General features: G+C 38.1%; 1 protein-coding gene across 15 annotated transcripts in view; it reads right to left on the reverse strand.

Moving 5' to 3' along the window:
* MYT1L (myelin transcription factor 1 like) overlaps window positions 1-23571 on the reverse strand; it is a 302005-nt gene that overhangs the window by 1127 nt on the left and 277307 nt on the right. For 9 of the 15 annotated variants that reach the window (XM_088052813.1, XM_088052810.1, XM_088052812.1 and 6 more), the window contains 4 exons: window positions 9399-9490; window positions 6570-6679; window positions 1985-2128; window positions 1-1663 (listed from right to left, as the gene is read on the reverse strand). The exon at window positions 1-1663 is cut by the window's left edge and continues 1127 nt beyond it. In XM_088052813.1, coding sequence (XP_087908939.1) covers window positions 1523-1663; window positions 1985-2128; window positions 6570-6679; window positions 9399-9490 — 487 coding nt within the window. In that variant the 3' untranslated portion in view covers window positions 1-1522. Of the gene's footprint in view, window positions 1664-1972; window positions 2129-6569; window positions 6680-9398; window positions 9491-23571 lie in introns of those variants that run through there. The other 6 variants (XM_088052811.1, XM_088052815.1, XM_088052821.1 and 3 more) reach the window with 2 other exon arrangements.

Raw genomic sequence — 23571 nt, forward strand, 5'->3', positions numbered from 1 at the left:
AACAAAATTTTAAAGTACTTTTGTACTTTCTGCATAACATCAAGACATGGAAGGAAAAGATATGCTATCAAATTTAAATAAAGTCAACATCTGTAAAACACAACACATCACCAAATTTACTACTTAAAAAAGAAAGATGTAGTAATAAAAAGTGGTCTTATGCATACATATAGTGCAGTCATTTTGAAGAAAACAATCAAATTTTGAAGGTACAAATAAGTTTTATCTTAAAATGATCCTGTTTAAAGCAAAAAAAGTGCTGAAGTATATTTAATTACATTAAAAATTTGATTGCATTCATTTTTGCAATAGGTGACAGTAGAACAAATACAAAGCATATGTGAATGCTGCAGTAATGATTGTTCTCCAACAAAAAGCAAAACATAAATATTAAAATGTTAAAAATGGGACTGAATGTTTGGCAAAGCAAAAGGAAAAATCTTTACTGAACTGCATTCCTACTACAGATAGCAATGAATGCAGTTCAGTAACTGTAATAGACACAGATCATTTGTATTTATCCCAAAATTAAAGATGTGAAAAGGCAATATTAACTTTTAAATATTGTCCTCCATCTTGAATTGAAACCACAGAATTTCTGAAAGATGAACTACATTGCTATAACAGATAGTTCAGAGGGGCACTAGCAGTCCGGTAGAAATAAGAGAATGTTGGCTCCAAAGTTTATTTGAAAACAAAAGCTGAAATCTTCACGTTGTCCACCTCTGATATAGTTCTTTTCATAATGGAAGTTCCCATATTCATACCATGTAATGCTTAGAAGTTAATTAAAAAGTGCTGTTTAAGCTGCTTTGAATCTTCTGTCAAGTTTCCATGGCTTGATGTTGTCTTACAATAAATTACCCATTTTGTAACTTACATCTAATCCATGCCATTTTCTTGGAATTCAAAAAACCTCATTTTATTGCCCCCACCACACACCATCCTTCAAAAACAAAAGTCACATAATATTTTCAAGCATTGTTCAAAAATAAAGCATTTTTGCAACCAATTCTTGCTATGAAACAATATGCACACAAAATGTACTTCTTAAATCCCATAAAATCCTCCAACATGAGGCAAAATGATAGTGTTTAAAAAGTGGCTGCAGACTGCAACATTGTCATTCAAAGCTGTTTTTTTTTTTGTCCATTTCAGTTCAAAATACTAAAACATTTAATCACTAAAGCATTAAAAAGAATTTACACTCTATTTATTTTGATCAGCTTACCTCTTCAGAAATATATATACCCCAAAAATGTGCATACATTAGCAGCTATAAACATTACATGGCATATCACACTATGTCAGCTTATATGAAAACGTACAAAATGTGAATGTATTCAAAAAACTATTCTGCAGTTACTATCTTTAAAGCAAGACATAAAATCATTATGAAGTCTTGTAAGCATAACACTGTTTCAAACAGAAATAAATATATAACACTTTCTGGTAAATTACAGCAGCAAAAAACAAGAGGCATCCTTTTTTTAAGCAAGATTTTCATCACTATAGCAGCTGTTCAGACCTGAATTCCTCTCACAGCCTGCTTTATATTTTCCAGTAGGGCTTTATTTTCTGGACTCTGATAACGATCTTGATTTGTATACATGTCCGTCAAAGTGGTCACGTAAGCATCAAAATTTTGTTCATTGATTGGTTCCTACGAGATATTAAATAGTAGTTCATATACAACTTTTATTTTCTTAATCGTATATTCATTTAAGCACAACATATTAGCAAGGCATACTGCCACCATTTTTATAATATTTAAAAAGCCTATTTAGTTCTTACTTAATTTTACAGGATACACTGGAACAGGCCCTCCATGTCTGTTAGCAGTTAAATGTATCTCTATGGTTTCAGTGCTGTTACCACAAATATCCAACTGGTTGATGAAACATAAACATAAAAAAAAGGTATCTATTGTATGAGGTGAACTGAAGATCGCCAAATTCCTTAACTTGTGCTCTCAATCACTTACCATATGTGGCAGCTGGATATTAGCTAGACTATGAATTAAAGACTGGCTTAAATTGGCCAATTCATGAAGAAGAGACTCATTTTGCTGTTCAATTACTTTGTTCTCCTCTTCTATCGTCTTCAGGTTGCTCTCCATTGTGGTAATCTAAAATGGACAAATTTGTATACAATGTAATATAAGGCAAACTGGTACAAAACATGCACTCTTTGAAGGGAGTGAGAAGAGAAATACCAGGGAAAGGAGAAAAGGTCTATTCATTCATGCTTAAAAAGGTTTTGCTTGAGTCTGCAGTTCTTATAGTCACTAAAGCTTTCTTATTCTCACTGTATGTTGTATAACTTTAACAGCTTGTCTTTTCAATACTGGTAATAGTGAGTGAATGAACTTGGATTCGATTCCACTCCTTTAGAGCTTTTCTTGTATAGTTGAAAGGCATTAAGGACCTTAGTTCTGCAAGTTCACCCATGCAGTTAAGACTCCTAGAAGCCAATCTTAGGGGCATTCTGCAGTCAGTCATGCTTTTCTTGTATTTTCAGCTACACATATATCTTGTTAATTAAGAATGCACTGCTCCTTGCTGCCATGTTTCACTCTCTGTAAGTATAATATGATTCTGTGCAAAGTCATGGGGCTACTTTTGAAAGCTGAACAACTGCATGTTATTGCAATGTATGTACAAGTTCAGAAAGTTTTCCAATATATACAATGACTTGTGAAACTGAAGAATATTTGCACATAGCCCTGTGGCATTGTTTCATGTACAGGTGAAAACAACTGAGATTGTGCTCTGCCTGTGTTTCCAGGTGACCAAACACGTTAGCTCTGACCTTGCATGGTGCCTGCTTAAGCTAAATGCATTGCTGAGAGAAAGCTTCCCTGAGCTTGTGGAGAGCACTGTGTTAATGCAGTTATAAGGATTTCAGATGAGCACTGGCTTATATCCAGATCATCAAGAGCACATGCAGAGCTCACTCACATCTGCCTGCACTTTCCTCTGCAGCCCTGTCCTTACTTTCCACATGGGGTGATAACTGTTGACATCTAGTTCAGAGTGTACAGTGTGCTCTGTGTGTGTGTAGGTTAAAATATGCATTGACAAGAAAAAAGAAGCCGTGAAGTGGAAAAAATGCCAAAGAACACAAGGTTTTGAATTCTCAAAATGAGGTTTATCCATTGGCCTATCCACTGGTTTATACACTGGCCTAAAGACTGAGCTATGGGAAGAATTGATACAATTAAAAAAATGCTGATGGGAAGGTCAGAGGTTTGTGTAGTAGTAACAGGCAGAAGGGTACAAGTTCTAAACTGCATATTAACTTGACCATGGGTGAGCAAATGTTTGGAAACTGGTGGCACAGTCAGGTAGTTAGAGGTATCACGTTTTATTTCGGACCTAAACTTTCTGTCTGCTTATGGAAATACAGCCCACCAGTTGATCGAAGTAACTTTGAAAAGTTATGTGTCTACATTAACAGTCTCCAAATACCTCTTGCTTTGACTACAGGTGCATACTGCAGTTAATCCAAGTTGCCAGTACTGTAGGGACCTGGTTTTGTCCAATTAATTCTGAGCTATTTCCACAAAATATATTAGAAAGGAAAATACTTTCTTCATATTTGAACCTGGACACCTGATTCTCCTCTCTTATTTTGCTTTCAGCTCATTTATATTGGAGGGAAGTGCTGTATCCAAATGCAAAACATCTTTCATAGGTGCTTCTTAGAGTCAAGTCATACTCCAATATCTATCCTAATTTTTTTATATATTACAGACTAGAATGAGGAGTCTGATGCCAGTGAAGGCTCAGTTCAGTATGGCATACTGCAGCCACCTCACACTAACTTCAGCAGGAGCTGACATTCTATAGATTTTCTATCTAGCTGAGCATTGCAACTTCAATCATATTTTTTCGTTTTTCCATGAGATGCTGAGTATCTGCAAATACAGTGGCAGATGATCAGGATATCTCACCACTTCACTTAGTAATAATATATAAATTCATCTGTTTTAAATTTAATTCTTGTATTTGTTTGCTTAAAGGCTGAAATTTCCCTCCCCACATTTTACCCTAAAACTAAGAAATGTCTACTTGTATGTATTCTGAAAATAGGCTAATCTGTTGCTTGTATGAAACACATAATTATTTGCAGATTTATTCTTCCCCTCTCCCCTTTATGTGTTTCTGCTCCTCTAATATTTGCATGTTAAATTTGAACAAATTTACTAGATTTTAGGTTAAAAATACTTTCTCCAAAGTCTGAAGTAAAAAGGCAGCTGAGCAAAGGAGTGTTACAACTGCTCCAAGAAAAAGGACTGACTTCTCACTTTATTAAATAGAAAAATTCTACATCTAAGAATTTAATGTAGAATATGAAAAACTTTCACTGGCACATACAATCATATGGATTGCAAATCTGTATCAAACAAGACTGTTGCTACTTCTGGTGTTCACATAACTTCCACTATTTTCCCATTGCATATTTCCCATCTGTCATGTCTTACTGAAATCTGAGCTGCACAATGGTTTTCTGAAGGTTTATCAGCAAACATTTTGTTATGTCCAATATAATTTTAGTTTTGCAAATTAAGGGGACTGTTGACTTTGATCCTCTTAATAGTTTGATAATGACTATGATGTAACTCTCTGTGTGTTGTAAATGTAAATTGCTTATCTTCAGGAAAGTGTATGAATTCAAAACTAAGGCCTCTGAATTTTTTTGTGAAATTTAACTTGGGATTCTCTGCAAGGCCTTGGTAGCTAGCTGGGTAAGAACAGATAACCACTAGACCAGATTACCCAGAGATTGTCGGAATTCTAGTATGGAAAGTAAAGAACAAATTAGACAAGGACCTGTCAGGTTTAACTTAGAAAGATCTTAGGAAGTAAAGATGACTGGTGGACAAAATAATGTTTTTGTGGTCTCCTGTAGCTCTACTTTTTTAAATCCCATTAATCATTTTAATCTACATTTTTTCTAAATCTGAATTGCAGTACTGAATTGTGAAAAATAACCTCTTAATGGTGAAATCACCAGCTGAGCTTCCTTTTACCAAGAACATTCAGTGGTCCCACAAAGTGTCTAATCTGATTTCTAAGAATATGCAATGGCACTAGTCTGAAGTATGAAAGCTGGAACTGAGACCATTAAAGTATGGCTTCTGTACTCATTTCAGATCAAAGGTTGATGTGAAATTCCTAGATAAATCTCTGAAACTCAATACATGTTTATGCCTGTGATAGTGTTATCATGAGTTTATTTTTCAATTAATCTAGCCAAATGTGAGATTAAAGGTGCAGTAAATTACTGAAAACTGGAGCATTTACCTAATGTACACATAACAGCAAAACTGCTTCACACATTTTAAAAACTCAGCTAAATCAGTATGTATGTGAATAGCACCTACAGTGTATTAAGCAGAAGAAAACATAAGGCCATTGGAAGCTGCCAGATCCAGAATTTATGACCAAATTTCTCAAGAGTAAATATATGTAATTTTCCTGCCACTGATTATTCTTCTTGCTTTATATTCTTGCAGATTTTGCCCTCATTATCCTACAGTTATATTTGGTCACATCAGGAAACTGTGTAAACCATAAATAAAATCCTATGAAAGCTGAATAATGACAGAACTCTGAATGCAAGCATAAAGAAGTGAAGTTGCAGTATCAATCTGGCTAAGGTTTAGAAATCAAATAAAAAACCAAATTGAAAAAGTAGATCCTGCCTTGTATTTATAGCTATAGAAGAGGAGAAGGAGAATGGACGTGGTGCCTATCTCCACAGGCAGCAGATAAAGAAGTAACAAGGAATGATTTACTCTGTTTCTGTTGAGATTGTTTGGGTGTCTATGATCATGGGACTAAAGACTGACAAATGGTGACTGTGATGAATTTCACTGTTAGCGTCTGTGCTCAGATCATGTGAAAAGACAAGCACCAGAATGTATGCTGGACACTGAAAATTTCTAGGGGAATTGAATTGATTTTGTTTTTTTTGCTTTTTCCATCAAGTTTTAGGACTGCTGAATAATGGTATTTTAGTTAATAGTCTAATGTTAGGTTTTCTGCTTTCTTTTTCCCCCCAACAAATTTATGTGGAATGAAAAAAGAACTAAGCTGTATCTCTGGAACCACTACTGCTGCCAAGGGCTGCATTCAGTGTATCCCATGATGAAGTGTAACAGGTACTCACTTCTCTATCTCAATTTCCTCTGTAAGACATGGCAAAAGCCATGTTGTTCATCTGGGCTCCTTCACCTTGTACCTTATGTTAATGACCATGTTGTCACACAATATTTTAACTGCTATTAGAAAGGCATGGCCTTATCAAGGGGAAATACCAAGCTGACCATGTCAGGTCATTATTTTAAAGAATATATTTTGCTGAGTTATTTTTATTTTTTTTTTACTGTTGGCAACCGACATGAAAATTGCATAATGAACACTGTTTTCAAATTTTATAAATAGAAAATTATGCACAGATATCTTAATATGTAAGAAACATGAAAGGGAACAGTATATTTCCTATATTTTTTTAATCAGTTGTGTAGAAAAAAGCAGCTTGAATTTAGGGCTTCATAAAACTGTTACCTGAGTTCTGAGTTTAATCATATCAGCTTCCATCTGGGAGTTGGATTCATTTAGTTCTTTGATTTCTTCATCTAACTGTTTAATTTCTTCATCATTTTCTATACCTGTGTGACATAAAAATAAAAGGGGTGTTAAAATAATTAAGGTTTAAATCAGAGTTCAGTGAATTAATTATTTCTATATTTGAAAATCAATTTATTTCAAGCAAAAAAGAAAAAGGAAGAATTTTTCAAACTTTTATTCTGCAGTTTAAAAGAAGTATTTTCCACTACTTTTCCTTTTAAAATTGCAGTAATTCTCCAGTGAGAGTGTTGAAAATGCCTGGAGGATCAAAAGGACCTTTATATATACTCATTTAACTTTATATTATAAGAAATGTACCTGCAGCAACAAATTTTGCTCCACTGTCATATGTAATTTATTTAAAGAGTGTGTCCACTTACAGATCTTCTGAAAGAAGGTAAAAAATCTTAACATGGTAATCTCTTCATATTACAGCATGATCAAGAGAACTTGTAACTAATTCAGAATTTTTTTTCTCAGCAAAGAGAAATTTTGGTGATGTATTGGGATATACTGTGATTCTGCAGTTGTTTTTAATGCTTGATCGAGGCTCAGAATGATTCATGAAGGGTTCAGAAGGGTATTATTAAATAACAATATATAATTTGCCAAATGAAAGTGCTTTCTATCATTTTGTTACATAAATATTAAAAATCACAGAATTTTAAAGGTATCTGGATTTCTAAGAATCCAGACAGGAATAAATGGTGACAGTTTAATCTATTTATCCTTATAGTTAGTATAAAAATGCATAAAATAATCCTGGAAAGAGACAGATTTGTTTTTTCTCAAGTCCAAGTGTGAACACCTAAAGCCAGTGAAACTGGTGCTCCCACTCTCATTCTTATGCTGGTGTGAATATTTCACACCTTTCCCCACAGTGCCTGACTCTGATGTTACAGAATGGCTTGGGTTGCAAGGGACCTTAAAGATTATATAGTTTCAACCCCTCTGCCACAGGCTGGGACACTTTCCACTAGACAAGGTTTCTCGGAGCCTCATCCAGCCTGGCCTGAAACACTTCCAGGGATGAGGCATCCAAAGCTTCTCTGGAACAACCTGTTCCAGTGTCTCACCACTCTCACAATAAAGAGTATTTTCCTCATATCTAAACCTACTCTCTTGCAGTTTGAAGCCCTTTTCCCTTTGTCCTGTCACTACATGCCCTTGTAAAAAGTTCCTCTCCATCCTTGTTGAAGGATCCCTTCAGGTACGGGAAGGCTGCAATTGGGTCACCTCAAAGCCTTCTCTTCACCAGGTTGAACAATCCAAATTTTCTCAGCCTTTCCTCACAGCAGAGGTGCTCCATCCCTCTGATCACCTTGGTGGCCTTCTCTGGACTCACTCCAACATGTCCTTCCTGTGCTGGGGACCCCAGGGCTGGATGCAGCACCTTACCCTTGGTCTTGTGAAACCTCATGAGATTCCCATGGGCCACTCCTCAAGCTTGTCCAGGTCCCTCTGGATGGCATCCTGTCCTTCAGGAGTGTCACTGCACCACAGCTTGGTGTCATCTGCAAATTTGCTGAGGGTGCACCTGATTCCTTTCTCTATGTCATTAATTCAGATATTAAATAACACTGGTCCCAATACAGATCCCTAAGGGACAACACTTGTCCCTGATGTCCATTGGGACTCTGAGCCATTGGCCACTACCCTCTGGAAGTGACAATCCCACCAATTCCTTATTCACCTAACACTGCACCCATCAAATTCATCTCTCTCCAATTCAGGGAGAAGGATGTTGTGGGAGACCATGGCTGTGGCTTTACAGAAGTCCAGGTAAATGACATATGTCATAAGAGCTACATAGCTCTTCCCTTGTCCATTGATGTAGTCACCCCATCACAGAAGGCCACTGAGTTGCTCAGGCAGGCCATGTGTCCAAGTAGTCAAAATATCCACATATTACTCCTTAAGGTATTCTTCCTGGACATGGCAGATATAGTTTTCAATACTACCAAGGTTCTAGAGAAAATAACATCCAGATCTTGCACTCCATGGTTACAAGCTTTTGAATAAAGACAGCCACTGCTTTCTCCATCTGTGCTGCCCATGTGGGCTGAGGTGCCTCCTGCACTGCGTTCAAATGCTCAGTGGCTCTAACACAGTTAACGCCAACAGTTAAGAAGGCACACACTGTCAGACTAAGTGACTACATCGTTTTCCAAGAAAACTCAGGACGTGGGCACCTCCCAGACAAGTCTTTATCATATTACTTACTTGAACTGAAGCCCCTACATTTTGCTTTTACTGCACTTCAACTACCAGGGTACTATCCTGACTTTCATCCAAGGTACTTCTATCATCTTCCCTGCAACTCAAGGTTCCCAGGAAGAATTGCAGATTACTGAAGCTGAAATAGCACAAAGTCATCTCCATCTGCCAGAGGTTATAGAGCCATAGGTCCAAATGAATTCAAGGGAACTTAGGAGGAATTAACACTCTGGAAATAAACCCTTTTTCTTTTCTGAATCCTGCAACAATATAAGACTAACTATTGCTCTTTGATGAATGGAATGTGAACCAGTAAATTATAAGGGTATATTCTACTTTGAAATATTTTAGAGTTTAAGATAGACATAACTTGATCTGACTGCTCTACTCCTGGCTCAGGTTTCCAGAGCATAAGACCTGGTTTCACTTCTACAGACAGTGAATTCACAATTTATAAAGAGTATAGGAAAAAATGCAATAGAGTAATGGTAACTTTAGTTTACAGCAAATTAGTATTTAAGAACATAATGATTAAAAATTTACCATTACTGGCCCGCTGCTTTATTGTTAGCATTTGTTCTCCAGACAGCTTTGCTTTCTTCATTGCTGAAGTAGCTCTGGGGCATCCTGATAAACTGTGAACAGTAAGGAGCCTGTTAATTTTGACAGGTCATTGAAAAGAAATCTGTAATCCAAACCTGTAATAAAAACAGCATCAGAGACATAGTTTATCTTCACTGCCTAGCACTGAAAGAGTGCACTAGTCTGAAAAAAAATGACTTACCAGTAGTGATTTCATTGTTTTGTTTTTCTTCCAAATTCTTTTTGCATAGACAGCTAATATAAAAGTCAGCTATACAGTTCAATTTTCTTAAGACAAGATAATTTTAATAATAATTTTATTTTAAAAGCAGTTATTGTGTAAACACTCCCACTTGAATTTCATGTCCCTGCTCTGAACTTCCATCCTATTTTGATTCAAATGTTCAAACACGGAACTGAATGCTGAGAGAACAGGACATGAGCTACCTCTCACATCCAAATGACTACCTCTTATAAACTGTGTTTCTTTGTGAATATCACCTACTGAGCTGGCTAAATTGCCCTTTTCTAAATTTTTTCTTAAAATGGCAGTAACTATGTGCTGGCTTTTTGTTTCAGCCCAAGGAAAGTAATTCCAATAAAAGTGACCTTGGATATATATGTCTTATAGTGCAAATTTGTTACATTTATGGATGTAGATTCAGTTATCTCTTCTCTCTCACATTGCCAAAATATTAAGCTTTTAAATTAAATTGCACAAAACTGTTTGATAGCAAATGCAGTCTTAGCTGGCTTTATTGTAAAAATTAAAACATGGATCAGACAGTGCTCAGTACTTAACAAATAATGGTACGCCAAACTAGCTGCTTTTTCCAAAATCACATCTTTTATGTAGTTGCACTATTGCAGATAAGAGAAAATACATATTCAATCTAATTTAATGACGGAAAACTATAATCTTATTCTGAGGAAGCTTTACCTTTAGTGAAGAGAATTTGGAAGTTTGCTAAACAATTTCCTGTTGCCTCAACATTTCATTCATAGCCATGCAAAATGAGTAACATTATGAGCTTTTCATTGCATACAGGCACATTTATATTTCCTCTTCAGATTCAAAGGAAGACTTTTCCGTACAATTTTTAATTGTGAAAATCAGATTCAAATCTAATACACAAATAATCACTCTGCAATATGGAGGAAAGTGGTGTCTTTGATTAAAAGCATTTATTTAGTTAACAACTTCCTTTAGTTAGCAACTTCCTTCTAAACAAAGTCCTCTAATTTAGGTATAGTGTTTGATTACTGAAAATGTTTCTCTGAAAAGAAACAAAAAAGGATTGCTCTTAGAAAAATAAATTAAAAACAATATTTTCTCAGCAAAAGAATCTGTGTTCAACATTTTATACAGCTTTGTGACTAAGAAGATGTATAATAAAATAATGCTAGTAGTATCAAGCAATGGCATGACCTAGTAGCTTTTGGCTGTAGCCTAGTTGGTAGGATGCCGAATTACTACTCCAAAGTCTGCTATGGACTCAGTGTGTGACTGTAAACAACTGTTCTCTTGAAGAGTCAAAGCGAGTCTTGAAGACGATTAAGGAGGAGAGGATCTGGAGTTTTGGGAAAAAATGTTGGCACGGAGAAAGAAATGGGATAACAGTATAAGCAAAATTTCTGCATCATTTAACTGACTTCATTTTTGTAACCTTTCAGTTGATTTAATGAATTTTCTCATATTTTGTCCTCACTCTTTTTCAGAAGAAGTTAGCATCATTAGCCATTATAACAACTGCATTACTTTACTCTCATCTTGCTTTGTAGCCTTTTCCTCTCTAAAAGTCTTGACTGATGATAACCCCTCAAAATAAAATCAGCCTTCAGTCTAAGGATACAGCATTTAAACAAACCAACAAGAAACCTGGATGCTAGAACAGCACACTTGAGAGCAAAGAAAAATAATCAAATCAAATTTGTTCAGAAGTATTAGAAATCTACCGTGTGTGATTCAACATCCCTAAATCTAAATTTTGGTGCCAAGGACGCAATCTTAGTCCCAGGCCATGATTCTATACACCAAGTTTTCAGGAGTGCCTAAACCCATAGATATCTTCTCATCTAGTCTGGAAGGTTATCTCTCTACTGGTGTGCCCACGGTGCTCTAAGGTGCGCTGTCACCCAGAGGCCCAGGTACAAGGTTCCATATGTGCAACACTAAGCTTTCCTATTCCACAAAATAGGGTGGTCACATTCTAGCTGCCAAACAGCAACTGTTCGTGGCCCATCACCACTGGAGAGAGGTGTATTGCTGGGGTAGACACGTATGGAGCACCTATAGCTTGGCTGCAGTTCAAGCACCCTGGCACCAGCTGCCTTCTGCCTATACTGAACCACAAAGATCTGGGTGCTGTGCTCCATCCTTGCTGCTGGAACTGTTGGAGAGTCATTCTGCATGGATTATCTACTTTCTTCTGGAGGCACCCAGATGAATCATGAGTTAGTGAGGAGAAAGGCAAAGGGTGCCTATTTTTTGGGCATACTAGTGAGGATGCAGAAGGCTTCCACATTCTGTAGCCAGATTAGTTTTGTTCTAACCCACTGGTGATCTAATACAATATGTACAGACAGAGGAGGGCTTTGACCAAAATGGGTTTTTGAAATGCATCTGCATGCCTAATCCACAAGCTTCCTCTTTTTGCTTCCCCAATCCTTACATGCATGGTTTTAGCTTGTGCATCATGCACGTCTATGACTACCTTTAGCTTGTTATGTGTCTGTTCTTAGAAGAGGCCATGAATGAGCAGATGGTCCTAAATTTTCCAGTGGCTTTATGTAATTTAAGAAAGCATTCAGAACTCCCAAAGGTGTCCTCGTCACCACAGAGGAAGATGTCAAAGCCAGACCATGTCATTGCCTTCTCTGCAGATCTTTGCTGGCAAATCTGTCTCTTCATTAACTGTATATTGTATTGCAAGCAGATGAGTTCACTTTCCTGAGCCAGACGCTTTTAGTTTCAGTGAAGCAGATACCAAGTCAGTAACCTAAATTAAGAGTACTGATTTTTACTACAGTTTGTTTAACTTGTCTAAATTCTTCAGAAATGAGTTAGTCAAAGATAGCAATTTTGCTTGGCTCTGTTCTTAATTAATTTACCTAAAACTGTTTTAAGTAATTAAAAACTAAATTAGGACTTTTACAATAAGCTTCTACTCTGCAAGGACATTCTACCTGCTCGATTTTATCTTATTGACTACATTTACTTCTACTGAAGACAATGGCTCTTTAAATAGAGAATAGTGAAAAGAACTGAGGATTTATGGGAAGATGAAAAACAAGGTCAAGTCAGTGTTGCACCAAAAGTGGGCTGTTGTACAAAGGCTGAACCCTACAGAGGTGTAAAGTTAACCAAAAAGCTTGAATTGAGATCCCAGTGAGACAGAGAGTTGCTTGGCATTTCTAGAAGACTGGGGGACAGAAGGACACAGGAGTAGATACGATTTTATTTTTTTTCCTGTGGTTGGCAAACAAAAGAATACAAGTGAAAGCTATTTTAATGCTTTAAGACTTAGGTAATACATGCTTTGAATATCTCAAAAATTAAAAAAGACTATATCTAGAGAAATATCTAGTAGTTAGTACTACTAGTAGGTAGTAGCTTTGTTAAGGATAATATTTATCCTCACATTAAGTATGTGATGAAGCTGTATCAGGAGGGTTGAGGCTGGATATTAGGAAAAGGTTGTTTACCCAGAGGGTGGCTAGGCAGTGGAAGAGGCTCCCCAGGGAAATGGTCACAGACTGATGGAGTTCAAGATGTGTTTGGACAATGCTCTCAGGCACTTGGTGTGATTCTTGGGTCTGGACTTCAATGATCCTTGTGGGTCCCTTCCAACTCAGGATATTCTATTATTAAGTTTCAAGCCTTTACCGTTGATGCTTGTCATAGGTTTTCAAACCTTACATTGACTTTTACACAGTTCTGCAGCTTATTCATTCCAGCAAAGAATTAGTAAAATTAATCAGTTATCTCACTTGCTCCTGCCATTATTCTCATATGCACAAGAAATCATAAGAACATTTAAACACAGTTGAGTATTCTTTCCATAATAAAAATGAGTTATGCTTTCTAACATTGCTGGGGTACTGCTATAATAAATTCAGTATAAGTGTATCAAGCCATGGATTATCTCTGTCAGACTGGATGCCACAGGGCTTGAAGCCACAGCATTTTGGTGGGGTTGTGAGAAGCACCAGCAACCAACTCCTGACTCCCCCTAAGATCCTGATTCACCAAGAGCTGTGAGTCTCTGCAGTACCAACAACCATCAGCATCTTATTTTGTTGGGATCCAATGTGTCTTCGCTCATTGGGACTAATTTCTAATTTGAGAAAGAAAAGTATTGTCTGGTACATTATCCTATAAAACCACCCTCTGCCATAACTTATGAAACACTATAAAGACTGTATGGTGATTGTACCTATTAAAGTTGAACATAAGGTCAAGAAAGAATTTTCTTTCTGGTTTAGCACTGTGATTATCTTACTGTAACCAGTGCCTCACCATATATTCAGTGGATTTGTAAATAGGGTGAAATTTATTAAAAAATAAAATTAAAACTAGTGGGGAGGGAAAAGTTTTAAAGGGATTTTTGTTTTTAAATGTTCAGTGCACATTTGCCAAGAAATTTAATTTGAAAATAAATAAACGTGGGCTAAAATCCTGAATGTTTCAAGAATGTAATTGCACTGTCTTCAGGGATGCAAACAACATAGGTCACCAGAGTGGAGGATCATTGGTCAAGTGGAGTGATTGTCTGGGTGACCGATTTTAGTTATCTGGGTTCCAGCTCTGTCTTAAATGTATTTTTTTCCTCAGCAGACAGATGCAGTTTAGTTCCTCTTGAAGCTGGAGGTTTTGCACTTGGCTTGTCGAATGAAGAAAACATTTTCCAAACAGAGAAGTAGGTATATGGGAAAGGAGGAGATAAAGGTCAAATAAAACACAACTTTTATATTTGGTGTGTCAAGTGTTGAATTTACAAAGAAAGAAATAACAGGATGTAAAGAAACCAGAGCCTCAACCTGTAGTACCCAAAAAGCATCTTGAGGATAAATTTTATAAACCCTGCAAGATGTTTATAGATTCATTACCACAGTGATTTTTCAAAAAGAAAATTAAACAATCCTCTGTTTATTAAAAATAGCATTGTCTATAGACTAAAGGAAGGAACAAGTCACTTTCAAGGGACCTCTTTTAACTACAGATATATTCAAACAGCCCCAGATGTTAAATCCTTTTGAAATTCAGGGAAATACAGATCACAGTGAGAATGACTGTTTTATTTTGTTAATGGCTGAAGCCTTACTTTTAGACTAAACTCCTCAACTATTTGCAAATGTTTGAAGTTCAAGTTAAGAGATCAAATTCAGTGATCAAAGTAGTCCATTCTTTAGTTTAATATTAAAACCATGAACTACTCTTCTTTTTCTATGTTGAAGGGTATCAGCTTTAGTGACTTCCTTATTCCCATGAGTAAATTCTACTACACACCTTAAAGGATGTAATACTCTATGCACAACTCCAGCAGAGATAAAAGGAACCCTCCCTAAACCAGCACTCATTTTTATTTACATTCAAGGGTGATTGGCTTTTCCCCAGGTTCTTATTGAGATGTGAAGCAAAAGGAATCCAGGAGAGAGGTTCTGCAAACAAGGTAGTTTTGTTTTCATGGAGATTGCTGTGACTCACAGAGGACTCTCTTCTCCCCACACAATCCCAGCTGACTCTGTGTGGTGTTGGGTGAAAAAAAGCATCTGTTCAGCTCAATTTCATAATTCTTCACTGGAAAAGAATGATTTTTATTAATGTGGCCCTTTATAGGTCTTGTTTCATGGCAAAAGCTTTTTGTTTCTTTGGTTGGTTGCTTGGTTGGGGTTTTTTGTAGGTTTTTTTGTTTTGTTTTGGGTTTTTTTGGGGTACATTTACAACTCACACCTGAATGCTTGTTGTGAAAAACTTCAATTTTGAATCAGGAGGGAAATCTAAGTTAAAAATACTAAAAGCGTGATGTAATGTGGGAAGTGACAGCTCTTAATTCAAGTTGTTTTCCAAAGGTGCTGACGAATGTAGCTGAGATTTTATTCTGTCTAAATAAATATTTGTGTCAGAAGTAAGAAAAATCAAACCACTACCCAAATGGCCATAAAAAAAAAATAGCCATTATGATTAAAATGAAATGCAAGCTTTTCAAAATTATTTAAATAATATTTGATCATTGTTTCAGAAAAACTTTCTGGAAATAACTATGCTCTTATTTTAGCAATGGGAGGGTTGAATTAGCAGCAAAATCTGGTCAGTCAGGCACCAAATACACATCAAGAGAGAGTGAATGGCCACCCAGAAGAGAAGGTATTTGGATTTTTTTACTGGAGATTTAAAAGGTAAGATAGTGTTATAACTTAATTATGCCCATCCCTCATAACAAAAGAACAAAGCAGGCATCAGGTAAGAAAAACAAAAATAGGAATTATGCAGAATTGTTAACATGGCAAAGTTGAGAGAAAAGGCCATGAGAGCAGACTCAATTTGAAAGGAATCCCCCTGGGGCATAAATATACACCAGAAAAGGGATTAATGAATCTTGAAATGCTGGAACTGTAAGAGCACTGCCAAAGTTGCCCTTCAGTTGGGCACAGTAGTCCCTTGGCAAATTTACATCATATTTAGTTAACCGAAGCTGCTTAGTCAGCTAAGAGGCTTTGTGGGTGGGCTTTTCACACGTGTTAATGAGCTTTGACCTGTATCATCCCTGAAGAGGGAAAGAGGTTTGGCTCTTGCCCAACATTCAACAACTGTTCAGAAATCTCTCTATTCTTTGGTGAGTGAGTACCCACTGCAGCACATTACATGACTTACAGTTGGACCCAGCACGAAGCTGTGCACTTAATGGGGCACAACTGAGTGCCCCAGGAGCTGGGGGCTGGCTTCTGCAAAGCTCATCAGCCTCTCTCCTGTCTGGTGACTGCCCACAAGAGGACAGATGGCCTGAAGACCAGTGGATTTACTGGGCTGTTGAATAGGAAGAAAGGTTGAGCCTTCCCTGTGTATAAATAGGTAAGGTGTATGTTTAACTACACACCTCTGATTAGGCTCTTAGGTGGCTGAAAATTTCAAGTGATGTATTTAGTGACCAAATACAGCTCACTTTGGCATTTAAAATGAAGCACGGGTTCTCTAAACACTTTGTATAGACAGCAAGGAGAAAAATGTATTTCAAGAGGAAAATTCATCCCTCCTTAAATTTAAAAAGCTATCCTGTATTCTCTGCTTTTTTTATGAGCTATGTCTGGAATGAGGACAAGCAGACTTATAACCAGACAGCTTCTGCTAAGTGCCTGAAATCAAGAAGGTGTCACATTGCAAACACCTGTACAATTGCTGTCTGCTGTAATTTGTCAGGTCTGCTAAGCAAAATGGTTTTTCTTGTTTATATGGTGCAGTCTTATTTTTCTAATATGGATTTCATATTATTTTCTCTGTGACTTTCCCAAGGTGAGTAAACCTCTTAAACCCTTTTAGACTATCTTACTATCAAGAGCCTTCCTGTTTAACAAATGGTACATCTGATTAAAATGCTATTCCATCCTTTTTCCAGCTTGTAATGAAAAGAGCTGGCAGAACTACCTGCAAAGGGCCTAACTCTCTAACCAGGATCTGCATTTAGTCACTCCTAACTTTCACAAAATTTTAACTAACTAAAAATTAAATTAAATTTTATCTGACTGAAATCTTCAATGGTAACTGTCAGGCCAGGCTCATTTTTTTTCCCAAATGACATAGGAAAAATATTTCTATTTCTCAGAATATACTTCTGTTTTGTCCCTACTGAGGAGAACAAAATAGTCCAAATAATTCTGTGAATAACTCTAACTGTCCGTGAATTGGAGCAAGAAACGACATTTCATGGGGTGTTGCTCTGAGTTTAGAAATGCATTCTGCTGTCCTCAGGAAAACAAAAGTAGATTGGGCAGAGCTATAAGCCTCTGACAGACTGTCCCTTGGACATGCTAAGTGGATGTGAGTTAGTGTTTAGTGCCAGACCCTCCATGTACTTTGTGTGTATAAGTGGGAGCCTTCCCTGCCACCAGCCCTGCTCGGGGCTGCGGGGCCTGGAACAGAAGAGTGTGTCATAAATTGCTCACAAATGCTTGCTGGAAGCAACACCTGAGACTGCCTGTCCTGTTCTGCCAGTGCACCAACTACTGCAAATGCTGGGGACTGAGAAGCTCAGAAGTAAGAAGACTGAACAGGAGCCGCAGGGACAGAGAAGGGAAGAGGGCCAGAACACTACAGGAGGAGAGAAGGAGGATGAGAAGAGGAAGGTGTCGTAAAGTGGTTTAGGAGGACCCTTCTCCTTTAAGGTCAAGACAAAACTACTACGTAAAAAATCATTTGCACTACAGGACCCACATAATAGATTTTAATTTTTTTTCTTTATGTATATTATTATTACATTTAATTGCCACACTTCTTCCCTTGTCTTCTTGGAAATGTCGACACACTTTTGATGTCATCTTTTAATGATACCTGTCGTCTTTTAATGATGTCATGATGATGAAGTTTATCATTGTCAGTTGTAGCTACTATTAATTACTACTATTTTTAAAGAATTTGGTCAATTCTTCTGTACTCTTAATGCTGTACGATGTTTTTCTGAAGAATTGCAAGGTACAGCTTGTAGAAAAAACTAAGAGATAGGAAACAACAACATAAATCAATGACGGGGTGGGACAGGGAGATTAAGACCAAATGAACAAACATCCTAAACAACTTAAAAAGCCTACCAGAGAAGAAGTAAAACAATGTGAGTGAATTAATTTTGGTGCAAATGCAGCACTCTGTCGACTTACTGTAGAAACAAATAAAAGCATGGACAAGAGTTGACCTGACAAGAGACCTGGCTAGAAATAGATGCAATCAAATACTTTAATGCATTCCATATTAAAGCTTCTTACAAATCTAGAGTTTGAGAGTATTTACATTTCATAAATAGAAAAAAAAAAAGATTTCTCTCTGCAAAGTTTTTACCATTTTCAGTGTACAGCACAGGGACACCTTTTAAAGGGTATTGCTGGACACAAACTCCTGACAAATAGGGTATTTTGGAAGTTTAGAGCACCTTGAGAATATAGCTGGAAGTTTGGATCCTCTGTGCTTTAAAGGATGCTCACAATTGGCTTAACTGTGAGCTTCTGGGTCTGCTCAAAATCAAAAGAGAAGTGGATGAGAGATGGAAAAGTTGGCAAATACCCACTGTGAATAACAAAGCTGTTGCTAAGGGATGCAGAGATGCAGCTGGAATAGCAAAAGCTCAGATCAAATTGAAACTGGCCAGAAATGTAAAAGAACTTCACGAAATGGATCTTTAGGTACATAGAGACCAAGTGGAAACAGAAGGGAAATACTGGCGCACTGTTATATGGGAGAGGTGAATTAGCCACTAGCAATGCAGAAAAGGTAGCAGTTCTTGATACTTCCTTCACATCTGTCTTTACCAATACTGTTGAGCCTCAGGCCTTTGGAGCAAAATTCCAGGTTGATGCAAACTCAGACTGACCATCGCTGATGGAAGAGTTGTAAGTGAACTGCTACAGGAGCTTGGCACTACAAATCCACAGGCTCTGACACTGCCCACCCGAGGGTGTGAGGAACGCTGGCTGATGTTGTTGTAAGCCTCTTCATAATCTTTGAGAAGTTGTGGAGATCAGGGGATATCCCAGAAAACTCAAAGAGAGATAGTGACAACCCTACCTACAAGAGAGGATTAAAGAAAGATCTACAGGCTCTTTAGTCTTATTTCAGTCTTTGGAAAAGTTATGGAATTAATCCTTCTGGGGGCTATCACAAGTCAGATGAAACACGACTGGGAAAAGCCAGCACAGACTGACCAAGGGCCAGCCATGCTTTACAAACCTGCAAAAGCAAATTTGCTTTTTGTGACAAAGTAATCTGCTTGGCTGATGGGGTGGTGACCAGTGGGTACTGTCTATCTGGATTTCTGTAAGGCTTTTGATATAGTTTCCTACGGCCTCCTCCTAGAGAAACATGTGCTATGGTCTGGACAAGTGGTCTGTGTAGTGGGTGGGAAACTGGCTGAGAGGCTGCACACAGGGTATCGGTAAACAGCTCCTTTTCAAACTGACAACCTGCCACAAGTGGGGTCTCCCAGGGATCCATACTGGGCCTAACCCTGTTTACAATCTTCATAAGTGACCTGGACAATGGGATCAAGTGTATCCTGATGAAGATTCCCAAACTGAATAACGAAGTGAACTCTTTGAAAGGGAAAGTCACACTTCAGGAAGACCCAAATAGGCTGGGAGAGTGGGCTGACAAGAACCTTATGAAGTTCAACCAAGACAAGTATAAGGTCTTGCACCTGGGAGTGCAATTCAGGAGTGCAGCACAGACTGGGACCTACCTGGCTGTGGAGCAGCTCTGTGGAAAGGGACCTGAGGGTCCTGGGGATGCCAAGCTCAGCATAAGTGAGTGGTGCTGCTGTGGCACAGAGAGCCAGCACGGCGCTGGGCTGCATCAGCCAGGGCATCACCACAGAGACACAGAAGTCATTGTCCCACCCAGTGCTGTCAGGCCACACCTGGAACACGGTGCTCAGTTTAGGCTCACACTATGCAAAAACATGTGGACAGGCTGAAGAGCCATTGGTGACCTATGATAAGTACTTTTATGTTTTTAAATGCTGAAGCTGAGAAATGTTTCTGTTAAGACAGGATGAGACTTCAGGCAAATATTGAAAGCTCTATAACAATTTAGGAGAAAATCTGCAGCCATAGCCTGTGTTCTGTAAAGCATCTGTATTACAGAGGTACTGCCTGTTCTGGGACACCCACCCCAGATAAACTCTGGGGTGAGATGCTGTTCTATGGTCCTGAGCACCAGGAGGTTTGACTGTAGGTGGTATTTGCAAATCTTCTCTTCAGAAGCTGAGGATGATCATAGAGGATTTTTATGCAGTATCTATTTCTAGAAAAGCATATTTAATGAGAAAAAGAATCTGCATATGAAAATCTACATCTCCAACCTTCTTCCCTCACATTCGTCATCTCCTAAATGCTTTGAGTGTTTGAGAACTTTGAGGTCCTCTGAGGATCCATGTGAGTGTAGGTACCAGCCAGCTTCCAGAAAGCAGCTGCAGAGGGCAGCACCTGTCTTGACGTGTTTTATGGTTGGTTTTTTTTGGTTTTTTTTTGTTATTTTTGGTGGGTTTTTTTGTTTGTTTGTTTGTTTGTTTGGGGGGTTTTGTTTGGTTGGTTTTTTTGTCTTTTCCTCTTTTCATAATCTGTCAGTTCCCATGCTTAGCAATGTAGTTGTGCAACTCAGAGCTATGACCAACAGAATTTTTTGAGGGAACAGCACTGGCAGTGCTCCTTCACCTCAGGACATGCATGTGGGGTAATGGAGTGAATTTCCTGTGAGCTTTCTGACAGCCTTAGTGCTAACTAAACCTTCTTATGCATAAAGAGGACAGTCTGTAACAAGTGTCACAAGTAATCATCTCCTATAACCACTTGATAATTTCTACATACATTCCTTCAGAAGGGAAAAGGCAGTTGATGATGTCCATTGCTTCCCCCCAGCACATCTAGACATTTTGCAAACACAGTGGCATGCCCTTGCTGCTCAACTGCAAATCCCATTCTATAAACTTTTTAATGGATCTTGGATTCCTACTGTCCTCAGCAAGGATACAGGTTCATTGATGAAAAATCACCCTTCTCTATGGTTTCACCTCTATTCAGCATTAGCTTGTTAATGGGAGAAATGTTTATAATTTGATCATCTCTTGCATATTAGAGCTCTACTAACATGTTTTTCTACTGTCCTTGGCTGGAATAGAGCTCATTTCCTTCAGAGTAGTTGGTATGAAGCTGTGTTTTTGATTTGTGCTGGAAACAGCATGGATAATTCAGGGATGTTTTCCTTACTGCTGAGGAGCACTGATGCGGAGTCAAGGCTGTTTCTGCTTCTCACTCCACCTCGCCATTCATGGGGCTGGGGGTGCATAAGTTGGGAGCTGGGTGGGGACACAACTGGGACAGCTGATCCCAACCGACCCCAGGGATATCTCATATGGTGTCCTGCTCAATACACAGAGTTGGGGGAAGAAAAAGGAGGAAGCGGGGGGACATTTGGAGTAACAGTGTTTGTATTCCCAAGACATCATTACTTGAGCCCTGCTCTCCTGAGGATGGCTGAACACCATGGGATGCTGGGGATGACTGCCCATGGGAAGTAGTGAATTAATTCCTTGTTTTGCTTTGTTTGTGAATGTGGCTTTTTCTTTACTTATACATCTCTACCCACAAGTTTTCTCACTTTCACACTTCAGATTCTCTCCCCTATCCTGCTCAAAGTGAGCGAGCAACTCTGTGGGGCTGAGGTCCTGACTGGGGTTAAACCACAACAGTTTTCCTTAGTAAAGGGAATTTAAAAGCTACATGAATGTGTTTGAAATGGGTGAACATTGATGTAAATAAAAGTGAGCTGAAGATGGGAGCAAGAATCTGATCTGAAAGAATTTAGATCTGAAAAGGCATGTCTGCAGTTAATTTCCACTGAAGTCAGCACAAGCACTCTCTGCTAAGGAGCAGGGTTGCTAAATCCAAGTATATTCTGAGAAAGTCCCCACTGATCACAGCACTAGAAATCATGCCATCCATAAAAATCTTCTTAAATCAAATATGGGGATGTAAGGCTCTGTGCAAGAACAAAACTACAAAGCTATAGTATAATAAGCAATTTACATTCCATTATAACCTATTTAATATATCTATCTGCTGATTCTAGGCTAACATGTCTTCCAATTCATTTTCATATTGCTGACAGGTCACCTAATTTCACACTGGCCTGTCTTCCTAGCAGAAGCTCCTTTTTGAAGCATAGCACATTCAATCCTATGCTTCAAGTCCCTCCCAATAACTGTTTCCATTCTTCCCTAATGCAAACTCCTTGACAAAATAAAACTATTCACAGAAATTTCTGTGAACAGGCAATGAAACGTTAAAAACCAGAAACTTTTGTTGGTGCCCTTGATCATAGGGTAGGATTCAAAATTCACTGAAATTTGTGACTTTTTTCATTGGCTGCTTCATACGTGTGAATGTAGGAATATGCTTATATTTAAATTCCAGACTACAAACCAGTTGGAGAAGGTTTTTATTGATTTACCAGCCCTTGTGGATCATCTCCAGTGTCCACTGACACCAGTGCCATGAGATCATGTGTACAATGTCAACACCAGCTCTAAGAAATCTTTACCTGAAAAACATCTTTCCTAATACATATTTAATAAATTCAACAGCTGGCATCATTTTCACAAGCCAGTCTGCTGTTCATTTCCAGAGTGTTACAGCTGTTTTAATAACAGCATATTAATAGCTATCTACAAATGTCAAAATATAAAAATCTCAGAGAAGACATAAAGGATAACTATACATGCAATGAATGTGTATATATATGCTTAGTGGAGTCTGCTGATAGAAAAATATTTCCACTGATGGGGGAAAAAAAGTCCTAACAGGAGAGCAGCAAGGTGTCCTGGCAAAAATGAGGACATTAACTTCCTGAGGAGCTTTTAATGGCTCAGTTAAAGGCCACAGCCCTGCTTTCCCCCATGCATGCTGAAACCAGATCTACCTGCAAAAGAGTGTCCATAAGGCTGGTCTCACTGTGTAACTGGCATAACACTGCTTCTCTTCAGAAGGTGAGAATTTGAGATTTGAGATTTTATCTGTATAGCAAAATGTTATCAGTGGTAGAAGATGAGATCACCGTCTGTTAGAATGGATACACCTGAAGTGAGGGAATATTTCATTCTTATGTAAGAAAATGGAGAGTCTGTGATTTAGATGGGATTGAGACATTGTCCAGTTTATGACACCTGGGTTTAAATGTCTGCATGGGAACTATGTGTCAAAGCTGCCATGGAGCTCTGGGGCCCCTTCATTTAACAAGGCCAGCACCCTTGTAAATCCCCTGCCAGGCACATTCAGCTCTCAGCTGTCATAATCAAAGAATGGAGTGTCTCACAAGTGTTCAGGCATTTTGGCCAACCCAGTACGCCTATACTGCATGCCCTAAGAACACTTCAAATGG

The sequence above is a fragment of the Pseudopodoces humilis genome, chromosome 3, assembly GCF_049639895.1.
Source record: "Pseudopodoces humilis isolate 2021_Gansu_Grassland_sample_001 chromosome 3, ASM4963989v1, whole genome shotgun sequence".
In the NCBI taxonomy this organism is placed as follows: Eukaryota; Metazoa; Chordata; class Aves; order Passeriformes; family Paridae; genus Pseudopodoces; species Pseudopodoces humilis.